Genomic DNA, 13,180 nt, shown 5'->3' with positions numbered 1-13,180 from the left:
CCAGTAGAAAAGTATGAAGACGAAATATAGGAAGTAAAGCCATGCTGTTATGTTGAGCTGTGGGGGACTCAGGTCAACAATTTCTGACATTGCCAGTTAAACAGAAGACCCAATGCTATTATGGGCTACTGCACTCTTTTAGAATATTTTGCTGAGTTTACACACCTATAATATTCAAATGACGGAACTTAGCAAAAAAGGGTATACAGATGAATGTCCATTTTGTATCTGTGTATTCAAAGTGGTTAGGATAGCTATATAGTTACATTTTTTAATGAATAGAATGATTTGTTCTAGTGGTGTTTGTAAATAGGATATCAAGTCCACATCTTGTACAGCAATTAACCACTAAGAAGAATGTATGCAGTGTGTTAATTATTGATACTGTCCTAGCGATTTGATTTGAAACTGTCTCATTGCTATTTGTTTATCAAAGTATGAAAAAAAATAATTTCCTTGATCTGAGTTATTTAAAAGTTTCTTTTAAAAATATAGTTCTTAATTTTCAAACATGTTGAAACTTTCTAGGCTTTTTCTTGCACTGGTTAGTGTTTATGATCTAGCTGCCCTCTGATCTGAGTGAACACTATATAAGAATCTATTTCTTTGAAATTTCTTGATATTTGGTGTAGAATGTAGCCACCTAGAAACTTCCTTGTGTTCCTCAGAAGTATTCTATGGATGGCCCTTAGGTCATATTTGTTAATCATGTTGTTCAAATCTTCTAAAGTTTTTTGTGAGAAGTAGGCAGTTTGGGACAGGGTCTTGTTATACAAGTCAAGCTGGCTTTGACCTCTCAGGCTTGGCTTCAAGATCCTCCTACCTCAGCCTCCCAAGTGTTGTGATTACAGGTGCATGCCACCACACCCAAGTGGAATTGATCTTAATTATGGTGTATGACACAGTCAAATCATATGGGTTTATTTTCCTTATGGATGTCCAATTGTCTAAGACATTTTTCATTAAAAATACTGTCTTCATTGTTCTTTTTTGTTTTCTCTATTGTTCTGAATGGCCCTTTTGCTAAATGTTCTTGTAGGTAGGAATAGCTCTTCTACTCTTTGTTCTGTTCTATTGCTGTATTTGTCTAAGTTAGTCCTACTATCTCATTGTCATATTCTAGTTTGTAAAGTTTTGTATCTGGTAAGATGAATTTTGTGTCTCTTTTGCAAAATTGTCTTGGTAATTGTTTTCCCTTGGCATTTCCATATCCATTTTAGAGTCAGTTTACTAATTACCACAAAAATGTCCAGGAGTTTCCTTGAATGTGTAGATTCTCATGGGGAGAACTGATTTCTTTACACCCTTGCATCTCTTCCACAAAGGTCATATTGCCTCCTGGTTTGGGTCTTCTTCTCTGAAGGTGCACATTAAGCCTCACTGCTGTTGCTACTTTGTGCTCTTAGATATGAGGTGCAGCTCTGTGAGCAGATGTAGCTGGCTCCTCTTGGGCCAGTCCAGCGGGCTCTGGCTCCAGCTGGCGCTTTCACTTTACTTATAACTCACGAACACTACTTACTCACATATTTGGATTTACATTTATTATTTCTTCCTAGTTCTTTCTCTCTCTCTCTCTCTCTCCATATATATATATATATATATATATATATATTTTTTTTTTAAATCATGATTCTTTTACCAGTCTTTTCGAGATTGTATACAACTTTCATAGTATTCATTTAGTTCCCAAATGGGCATTCTGTGTTACGAGAGTCCCGGAGATGTTAATTCTGCCCACTGCTTACCCTTGTCTCTTGGCCCCACCACGGATTTCCATTTCACTGCTGGCGTGCGTTTAACTGTCTAGTTACTTGATGTGTCCTTCCTGTGTGTTCTTCAGCCTTCCCTCCATGGCTGCACTTCTATTAGGATCATTTCCTTGGGCTTTGAAGTATATCTTTTAAAAAAAAGCAGATAAGTTGGTAAAGTATACTGTTTCTGTTAAAGAGAATTTTTATTCTTCTTTGTGTTTAACATACCTTGTAAACAGGATGTAGAACTCTAGGTTGGGGATTCAGGGTATCCCTGATTGGATTCTACTCTTCTGCTGGTTCCCATTGCTTGTGCTGAAGAGTTAGCTATCAGTCTTACGTTTTTCTCTGTTTTGTGTTTTCGAGACAGGGTCATTCAGAGTAATCTAACCTGGCCTTAACTGCCTGTGTATCCCAGGCTGGCCTAGAACTCAAGATCATCCTGCATCAGCCAAGTTCTCAGTCCTTGAGTTCTTGCCTATGGTGTTTTGCTTCCTTATGTTTCTCATTATCCTTTTGTTTTGCATGTCATTTTTGAACACTTATTTGTGGAAACCTTGTGAGGCTCAGGAAAAGCTGTTTGCTTCTAGGGTGAGAAGTGCCTTAGCCCGGTACCCCGGCCTCTGGCTCCATGTGAACCCACAGCCGAGGTCGGGACCTTCGGGTGATGATGTTCGGTTTGCTTTTTGCCCACTGGTACTTTGGAGCATGTCACTTTTAGGCCCACCTTCACTTGGGGGTGGCTTCCCTGTGTTCTGGTCTTCATAACTTCTGGAGTTGACTTTTGCCCTTAAACTCCCCAAGGTCCTAAAGAGGTCCCAAAGCTTATTTCCTAATCTGTTGCTTCCTGACAGAATTAGCTCTGAGTCCTGAGGTGCATGCCTTGAATTTTCCTGTTCTAGACCTAGAACCAGGAATCCTACTCTCTGCTGACCTTCTTATATATTTCACAATATTTAAAACAATGTGTTTCACTTAATAAGAATTCCCTGTTGGAGTTGTTTAGCCTATCAATGTTAAAGGGTAGTCTGCTTTAAAAAATATGAATACAGTGCAAAGACAGAGGGCCTGTGGAAGTGAGAGTCTGTTTTAATAATGATTATAGGACCGAGCAGCAAGGACTTTATGTGTGGTAGAGAAAGGGATGTTTTCCAATGCAGTAGTCTGTAGGTTTTTTTGTGTATGTTTGTTTGTTTCTTTTTGTAACAGTGTCTTGCTATGCAGTTCAGGCTGGCCTTGTGCTCACTTTTGTAGCCCCCAGGCTGGTCTTGAACTTGCAAAGCTCCTCCTGTCTCAACTTCTTGGGATTACAGGCATGCACCACCAGGTCTGGTTCTCAGCCAGCATAGCATGTGAGGCCAGGGATCAAACTCAGGACCTTGCACTTACCAGGTAGGTAAGTGTTTATGCCCTGAGCTGTCTCCCCAGCCGTTGGAGTTTTTACAAATAAAATGTTTTATAATTCTGGGAGGCTGAGGCAGGAAGATCACAATTTTGAGACACAGTCAGCCAACATAGTAATATAGCAAGACCTTCTCTCTAAAAATTGAAAAAGGAGGGGCTGGGGAGATGGCTCAGTGGAATAAGCGCTTCCCTGGCAAGTGCAATGGGCCTGAGTTCAATCTCCGGTTCCGCAAAACAAACAAACAAAAATTGAAAAAGGACCTGGGGACATATCTCAGTGCAGAGACCTTGGGTCCAATCCTCAGTGCTTAAAAAAAAAAAAAATCCTATAAAACACCAAACAGTCTTAATTGACTTAACTGAACAACTGACAAAATGTCGTTTTCTTAATTTTCTAAAACAGACTTCATTAAAGATTTGTTCTATCAGGATGCAAGACTTGTGAAATGAAGGTGTTTATTTTATTAATGAACAGTGATTGTGAGTAGCTTTTCCTGTGGTCTTGTAGTTCAAGTTAGCTTTTAAATCTTTGAACTTCTAACTTTTAGAACAGAAACCATACTTTTGCATCTCTTTAAGAAAAGAGATATATTTTCTTCTTTTCTCTAAAAATAAGACAACTCTGAAACCTTCCTCAGGCCTCCAACCTGAGAGTCAGAGTGCAGGCTGTGTTTTGACATGGAGCTGGGCCTCTTGAGGCAGGTTATCCTGGTAAGAAAACGCCTCACTGCGTGTTGCTTATGACTTAGTGTTCGTACCTAGCTCCTTCTCTCAGCTGTTGTCAGATGGCAGCCAGAGGGTTGGTGACAATAGCAACACTGACACTTGAGCTCCTCTTTCTGGTGAAAGCATGCTTCTCTAACTCTGAAAACCGTTTGCACTGGTTACCTCCTCTTTTAGTTGTAAATGTCTATCTGAGCCAGAAAAGTCAGGGCTCTCAGGCAGGGTGCATTAGTGTGTGGCCCTGTGGGCAATGAGACCGTGCCAGCCATCTGGGTGACAGTGCTTAGAACAGTACCTGGGACAGAGGCCGTGTTCTGGAAGTGTTAGAACATATAATGCCACATTATTGTGTTCCTTTAAAATATTTTTATGTCCTTTGAATTGTTTATTTTGGTGCTTTGTTTGTTTGGTACCAGAAATCGAACTCAGGGCCTTGAGTTTGCCAGGCAGGCACTGTGCCACTGAGCTGCACCCCCATGAATTGTTTATTTTATATTGTTCTTCCTCTGGTCACTTGAACAGGTTTTATCTTTGTACAGTTGGTTACCCTTATGCCTTTTGCAGCATATAATATGTCTACTGCTTTGTAAAGCGGTTGCTCTATTCCCTCCTCTGTTCAGTGCATCTTCATTAGGGTAGAACTTACTATGTAACCCAAAGTGGCCTCAAGACTTGGTAATCTCCTGCCTCAGCCTCCTGAGTACTGGCATTATAGACTTTTCTTTGTATCTCTTTCCCATTTTCTACATTTTTAGTAATGTCTTTGTGTATTGTTGATCTTATAACATTCATTTTCTATTTTATAACCACACTGGCCACATTTGTATAAGATTGAGTCCTGTACTAAGTGGATTCACTACTCACATTCAGAATTTGTTCTGTGGTCTCAAATGACAACAGAAATGACAGTTGGGTCGGGTATCTTGTCTGTAGGTCATGTGGTCTTTTCTTCAGGATTCTGAGATCTGTATTCCTTTCAGAAATGGCTGAATGTTTTCTTTCTTTTCTTGAATGTTTATCTCCATTTGTGTTCCTTCTTATTTCTTATAGTACCCTGAGTGCTTCTGAACTGGCTTTTCTTTCTCCATTGCTTCTTATACCACAGTGATTCTTCTGGGACTGGATGATGGGAAGACATCATCTGGTCAGAAACCAGGATCTTATCCCATGCTAGCATGGCCCACGATGACTTGCTGTGATGCCCCCATGATGCTTGCGAGTGGGAGTGAGTTCTGTGAGACGTGTGGCTATAAGTTTGTTTCTGATATGTTGCGTCTGTTCCAATGGTGACTCTAGCCAGGGGCCTCTGTGTGGCTGCTTGTCTACCCCCTTCCCCATTGTTTCCCAGTACCCCCTGCTCTTAGGATCTTTCTATCTGGTGCCTGTGAGCACCATGCCCATGGCAGCAGTGACACGTTTGTTTTTTCCAGGCTGTGCCCTGCCTCAAAGACTCTTTCCTGGGTGATACCTTCTGTGCCCCTGAAGCTCATTTGCCTGGCTGTGTGCCTCTCCAAAATGTCTGTAGGCTTGGCTCAGTTCCCAGCGGTCTCATCAAGGATAAAGTTAAGCTTCTCTTCCTTGTTGGCTTCTTTTCCTTATTGGCTTTGTTGTGTTTTCTGAGATTGGAAAGGAGGAGTTTGGTTGCTTGACTATATTTAAAAGCCAGAACATACCTTTAAAGTACATGGTTTATATACTTTATAGTTGACTTATGCTAAGATCTATGTATTTTAATCATTTATTTGTTTGTTTATTTATTTATTGTACCAGAAATTGAACTCAGGACCTTGTACTTTGTGCTGCTGAGATTTATCCCTGGTCCTATGATCTATTTTAGATTGTGACTAATTGCTAATAATTTGTTTTTATAAAAACTCTTCTGCATTTTTTATAACAGCAACTGAGGCATGAGAATTTGGTAAATCTGTTGGAAGTGTGTAAGAAGAAGAAAAGATGGTACCTGGTCTTTGAATTTGTTGACCACACAATTCTTGATGACTTGGAACTCTTTCCAAATGGACTGGACTATGAAGTAGTGCAGAAGTATTTATTTCAGATTATTAATGGAATTGGCTTTTGCCACAGTCACAATGTAAGTATTAGGTTTAAGTGATCATCTTGCTAATTCTTGCCTATCCAGACACCCATCTCTTAGCTTTTTGTTCTCTATAAACATTTGTTTAGAGTTTGAATCACAAAAATAACTGGTTCCCCGGATCTGTAAAGCCAGGACCATTTTGTATTTCTTCATCTCAATGCCCCACATCCTTTCTAACTGTGCTATGCTCTTTTTGTCTTAGATCATACACAGGGACATAAAACCAGAGAACATTTTGGTGTCTCAGGCTGGTGTGGTGAAGCTGTGTGACTTCGGGTTCGCACGCACCCTGGCTGCTCCCGGGGAGGCATACACTGACTACGTGGCCACGCGGTGGTACAGGGCACCAGAGCTGCTGGTTGGTGATGTCAAGTATGGCAAGTAAGGCACCAGTGTATGGGCACAGAATGGTCTGCTGTTATTAAGGGGAGGGCTAGAGTGTGCACTGGGGAGTTATAGAGTGAGAAGAGGGCTGTCATTCATGTCCCTCAGAATAGAGCACTAGCCTGGCATATGCAAGGGAAAAGGGTGAAAAAATTAAAGGAATTATACTTTAAACCTAAGTTGTCAAGCCAGGCTTATCCACTTGTAATCCCAGTAGCTGAAAAGCTGAGGTGGGAGGATCATGAGCATGAGGCCCCTCTGGGCTCCAGAGCAAGACCCTGTCTCACAAAAGAACCCTTCATAAGTGAGTTCTCTCCTACACAAATACACATACACACCCACACACACACACACACACACCCCACACGTGTGATTATGAGGATGACACCTAAGACGCAAATGTGGGCTGGGCCACTCTACTTTTGAGGCATACCCTCAGTTCCTCAAAGAAGAGAAGACTGACCTTTATAGCTTTGTTTTATGTGGGATTTGTTTGCTTGTTTTTGGCTTTATGAGACAGGATCTCACTATGTAGTCGAGGCTGGCCTCAAACTTGCTGTGGTCCTCCTGCCTCAGACTTCAGAGTGCTGGCATTACAGGCATTTACAGTATACCTGGAGTTTTTTTTTTTTTATGAGCAGAATATATTTATTGAGGGAAAGAAAGCTCCTGTCCAAGAGAGGGACAGGAGGGGGGCCCTAAGCAGGTTGTCCCCGGGAAGCTGTCTCTTCCAGGGACTTTTGTAGAGTAAAACCGTGTGGTAAGGTGGGTCTAAGGTTGTGGAGAACATGGGAATTCGCTTAGGTGGATGTGAGGTGGGACAAAACTATGGTCAACCAATGAGATTACAAGGACCGTTGCTCAGGTAAAATTGGTTAAGTCCAGGACCAAATGGGGAAGTGAGTCATGTAGCAAGCGGGCATGAATGTAGAACAGGACTTTATGTGGTAGCCATCCAGTAGTAGTTGCATTAATGATTCTTCTGGCTCCCTCAGGGTGATGATCCATCTCAGATGCCAATCTTTAGGGAGGTTGGCATTTGTTTGATCTTTGGTCTTTAGGTCTGGCCCATGGTGGGAGCATCCATCCCTCCCAGAGTTGCAAGATATCTTGTCTTCTGTGGTATGTCCTTTGAGAGCCTGGCCCTGTCTGACTGCCTATAATATTTCCATCTAACTTAGCTTTCTGCAACATTCCCCTCTCTGAAAAAATAACCCGAAGTACCATGAGGGAACCTTGGGCGATGACCACTGTGGCTTCTTCAGGCTGAACGGGGTGGTAGTTGTTGATTGGCAGTCAGATATACTCTTCAGAGGTTCTATCTAAAGGCCCTCAATAGACACCAGGCATTTTTATCTTGGGTAGATGTGTATCTTTGAATCTGGAGAAGACAAAACCGGAGAAATAATTAAGCATGCATGGGTCAAATAATCTCAACAGGTTAATTATGCAAAAGACGAGTGGAAACTTTTTGTAGGTCCATTAGCAGATATCTCTTAAATGTGAGGTTTAATCCCTTTTATCTTCCATGTCCATTGGGTATTGTCTCAAGCAAACTGGCATTTTATGTCTCATCAATTCTGTTATTACTTGTGTCACATGAATTGCCAGAAATAGGAAAACACCAAGTACTTTCCAGTTGGCAAGTGGGGCCACTGGCTGTGTAACTACTGACAAATCTGCATATGCATCTATTAAAAGTTTAACAGGCTTGGGGCTGGTGAGATGGCTCAGTGGTCTAAAGCACCTACTTGGAACAGGTTTAGCAAAGCACAGGGACCACGGTTCAATCCCCCAGCACCACATGCCAGCCAGCCCCGCCCCCTGGTGGGCTGGGCTGGCCCCCCCCATAAATAAATAAATAAATAAAATTAAAAAAAAATAAAAGTTTAACAGGCTTTCAAAATCCAGTTGGATCTGTTAAACTCAATTTTTATTTTATTTTTGTTGATATAGGATCTTGCTATACAGTTTGGCTTCATGGTGATCCTCCTATCTCAGCCTTCCCAGCACTGGGATTATAGGCATGCACCACCACACATGGTTCTGGACCAGCACAGCATGTGGTACCAGGGATGGAACTTGGGACCCTGTGCTTGCTAGCCAGGTGCTTAGATTGCTGAGCTAGCTCCCCAGCCTCAAACTCAATTTTTATTTATTTATTTATTTTTTTGTAGAACCAGGAATTGAACTCAGGCCCTTGCACTTGCCAGGCAAGTGCTTATTCTACTGAGCTATCTTCCTGGCCCCTGGAGTTTGTTTTTTGATTTTTTTTTTTTTTTTCTTGAGACAGATTCTCACTACATAGGCTAACCTTGCAGTGATCCTCTTGCCTCAGCCTTTATTGCTTTTGTTAGAAATCTTTCTAAAATATTTCCCACATCTTGTTTTCAGTGTACATTAAACATCCTTTAATATTTTCTTAAGTACTCTGAGTTCTCATTTTATTGCTTTTCTACAATTTTTGTACCATTTTATAATTCAGAAATGACTTAAGGCTACTTCAGGGTTGTTTTGCCTCTACTAAATGATACCAGTGTATTCTTTTGTTTTTGTGAGTGACTTTTCTTTCTTTTGTGGTGCCAGGATTGGCTCTAGGACCTTGGGCATGCTGGACAAGTGCTCTATAACTGAGCAATATCTCTAGCTCTTTTGACAGATATTTAAGTCAGTTTAAAAACATGTTCCCCCTATTAGCTTTCTGGTCCTGTTACTGTCTTCATGTCAGCAACCAATTCCTGTCTTCAGCATAGCTATGGTGGTTTGTCAATCATGCTGGAATCATAGGTATAGTAGAGGCCTGTTCTCTGAATGGAAGCCTGATTCTTACTTCCAGATGAAGTAGGCATACAGTTGGTTTTGTCTTTTCAGAAGCCATTGCCTCTTATGTCAGAAAATTGCAGTTTCTGGGCTTCCCATTGGTTAAGATGGAGAGTTAGAACTGTCGTAGAACAGTGTCCTTCTGGGGTAATTTACAGGTGCATGGTTTTTCTCAGTAGTAAGTATATCAAGCAGTGACACACAGGACAGAGCCTGTGTAACCTGTCCAGTCATGCCTAGGTGGGGGTCTAACTGTGTTGCTTCTCTCCAGGGCCGTTGATGTCTGGGCCATTGGTTGTCTGGTAACAGAGATGCTTACAGGGGAGCCCCTGTTTCCGGGAGACTCTGACATTGACCAGCTCTATCATATTATGACGTGTTTAGGTAAGATGATAAATGATCTGTGCCTTAAACTGTCTAGGGGTTCTTTCCTTTATGAAGATTTTTAAAAGTCATTGGTACAGGTAAATATGACGTATATTAAATAGATAAGGAGCAATTTTAAAAAACCACACACACAAAGCATTTCATAAAATACAGCTGTTAGCCTCCTTCCCACTATTAGGATGAGAGATTGGGAGACTTGCCTTGCCAGGGCTTTTGGCCAAAGTTCATGGCTAGAATACAGTCTCGCATATTTTGAAACACTGATTTCATGTTCAGAGATAGAACTTGGAAGCTAGAAATAATGGAAACACTGGGGTAATTTCATTGTTTGATTTTTAAGTTTCTAAGCTATAAAGTCTAAAGCTATAAGTGATATCTTATACGTATGTATTTTCATATATATATATATATATCATAAAGCATTACATATTAAAGATGAGAAAAAATATGGTGTTCATATCTGATCTGAAACAAAGGCACAAAATCAGATGACCAAAAATTGAATTCTTACAGGGAAGAGGGATTGATGGCTTAGATTAGACTCTGTCCCCATGACTGTATTGTCATCAGTTTGGTCAGCTCATCATAGTTTATCATTAGAAATAAAGTGTGGGTGCTTAGATCTACAAGGGCATTCTTCACTTGTCCTTTTCCTGTGTTCCCTATGAATTCAGCTTTTCTAAGTGAGATAGCAGTCTTCAGTTCCTTGAGTCAACTTATGGTGAAACCACCATGCAGACTGCCGTGTACCAGACTGCCGTGACACAGGTCCCAAACTCCATTCCCTGTGTCTACCCCACTCCTGTCCCATCACCTGGCTCCTCTCATGTACATGGAGATGTGTGCTGCTTTCACTCCTAGGTAATTTAATTCCGAGACACCAAGAACTGTTTTATAAAAATCCTGCATTTGCTGGAGCACGATTGCCTGAAATCCAAGAAACAGAACCTCTTGAAAGACGCTACCCTAAGCTCTCTGAAGTTGTAATAGATTTAGCAAAGGTAATCATCCTTTCTCTTTTCACTTCCTGGTAGGGAATTTATGGATTGTGGAGCCTTGGTTCTCTCTGTGTAGTTCTAGTGGATCTTTTAGGCCAATGGTATTTCCTCTGATCACCTAAATTCTCATACAGTGAGGAAGACTTTAAATAATTTAATGTGGGAAAGAACTTCAGAGATGAAAGCCTTAAAGTTGTATTCATTTTAAAACTCATTAAGAAAACATTTACAGCTATCTAGCCTATTTTAAGTGTGAAAACATTCTCCCCTAAAAAAAAGCTTTAAAAAAAATGAAATGGGCTTGCCAAAGCTTGCTTCCAAATGACCATTACTGTCACCTGAGTTTGAGGAAGACATTAGGGAGATTTTCACCACCTCAAATTGTCTCTAAAGTTGGCCCTTTAAAATTACTACCTAGATTGGAGTGAAGTACTTCAAATTCTAAAGGACAATAACCTTCACCTCAGATGGATATACCCTACAAAACTATCTTTAAAAACTGATAGAGAAATAAGATACTTCTATGACAAAGAACATCTGAGGAAATTTATGATCACCAAATCAGCACCCAAAATGTTTTGAAGGACATTTAAGAAAGAGATAGCAAGGACTACCACTCCATAAACCCCAACAGACAGAATCTACCAGTCTATGTAAAAAAATAAAGGGAGTAGAAAATAAAGGGGGGAAGCCAACAATAGGAAAATAACATGACAAGGATAGGTCAATACATATTAGTTATAACTGTCAATGTTAATGGTCCCAACTTAAAAATCAAAAGGCACACACTGGCAGGATGGATCAAGAAGCAAGATCTAATAATATTCTATACACAAGAAGGACATTTAACTCAAAAAGAAGTTCATAGATTGAAAGTCAGTGGAAGGAAACAATATGATAGGAGCTCAAAAAACCAGGGGTAGCTACTGTATTTGCAGACGAAGGGAATTTCAAGCCAAGATTGATTAAGAGAGATAAAGAAGGTCTCTACAACCTTGTAAAGGGAACAATTCAAGAGGAAGAGATGACAATTGTAAATATATATACAGTAAATACCAGTGCACTCAACTATATAACACAAACATTAATAGACATGAAAAATCAAACATTAATGTAATTGTAATGAGGGACCTCGATTTCCCACTATTACGAATAGGTCAACTAGACAAAAAAAAAAATCAACAAATAAATATTAGAACTAAACCAAACTTTTGAACAAATGGACTTATTGATGTCTAGAGAGTGTTCCACCCAACGGCATCAGAATACCTATTCTTCTCAGCTGCATGCGAGATGTTCTCCAAAACAGACCACATACTAGCTCATAGAACATGCTCCATAAATGCAAGGGGATTGAAATTATCCCATGCATGTTTTCAGACCACAGTACAATGAAATTGGAAATCAATGGTAAAAGAAACCACAAGAACTTCATAAACACATGGAAATTAAATAGTATCCTCCTGAACAACCAGTGGGTCACGGATTAAAGAAGAAATTAGAGTTTCTACAATTAAATGATAATGCCAGTACATATACCAGAATTTACGGGACACAAAGCATTGCAAAGAGGGAAAATGGTAACAGTGAATACCTGTATCAGTAAAACGGAGCAACACAAACAAATAACTTAATGGTGAAATAAACCAGATGCACGTATGTGCACATCGTATTGTCTCCCTGGTGTGAGATGTGAAAGAGTAAGTCAGATGCAAAATGTACAGTAGGTGTTATAAAATGAGAAGACACTGTCCAGAGGGAAAGAGAAACTGGAATGGGCAAAAAGAGGAGAGGAAGGGAAAGCAAAACAATATATTTATACAAGATAGTCAGATAATTATATTACTAATTTTTCTTAGTTCATTGAAAAGAAACATTTGTGCTAATAGTCTTTGACTAATTAAATGCCTGTATCTTGCATGCTGAGTAACTAATTAAAGATAACAATACACTGTGTATTAATCATTGTTACCCTCCTATTATCTTGTTTTGAAATTTTGTTTTTCTCCTTAAAATAAAACAGAAAAAGATTACCAGCCTGTAAGTTCACTTTAGCCAGAACTGTGCCAAATATGCAAACAGACAGGGCCACATAACTTTTACCCAAGACTTTTCTTTTTCACTTTAACTTTTTAAAAAAGTTAGGGCCGAGGAGATAGCTCAGTGGCATATGTACTTGCCTGGCAAGTACCACTGAGTTCGATCCCCAGTGGCCGGGGGTGGGGGAAAATGTTTACTAAGTTTGTAACTAATTATAATGTGTTTAAGATAGTATATTTCTTCTTTTCTACATAATCTTCTAACAGATGAAATAGTTTTCACTGGCATCACATTTATGGTCTGTCTGTGAAGAGATTTAAAGGAAATAAAAGTTAAACTCTTATCTAATTTGTGTCCCTTAAGTAGAACAGTATGATACTTTAAACATTCAATCTAGCTATTCCCCTTCTGGGCATTTTCCCAAAAGAACTGAAAATACCATACCATAGTGATATATGTGCACCCATGTTTGTAGCAGCACAATTTGTCATAGCCCAATCTTGGAAACAACCAAAATGCCCATCACTTGAGGAATGGATGAAAAGAATGTGGTATTTTTATACAATGGAGTATTA

The 13,180-nt window shown here is 39.9% G+C and overlaps 1 protein-coding gene across 1 annotated transcript in view; it reads left to right on the top strand.

Moving 5' to 3' along the window:
* The window catches only part of Cdkl2 (cyclin dependent kinase like 2), a 53,393-nt gene that overhangs the window by 11,366 nt on the left and 28,847 nt on the right, over positions 1-13,180 (top strand). Inside the window, exons 3-6 of the mRNA XM_023713034.1 lie at positions 5,776-5,970; positions 6,179-6,357; positions 9,452-9,564; positions 10,429-10,568. Of these exons, the coding sequence (XP_023568802.1) occupies positions 5,776-5,970; positions 6,179-6,357; positions 9,452-9,564; positions 10,429-10,568 (627 nt within the window). The remainder of the gene's footprint in view (positions 1-5,775; positions 5,971-6,178; positions 6,358-9,451; positions 9,565-10,428; positions 10,569-13,180) is intronic.

The sequence above is a fragment of the Octodon degus genome, unplaced genomic scaffold, assembly GCF_000260255.1.
Source record: "Octodon degus isolate 3935 unplaced genomic scaffold, OctDeg1.0 scaffold00028, whole genome shotgun sequence".
Classification (NCBI taxonomy): Eukaryota; Metazoa; Chordata; class Mammalia; order Rodentia; family Octodontidae; genus Octodon; species Octodon degus.
This window is presented reverse-complemented; position numbering and strand designations above follow the sequence as displayed.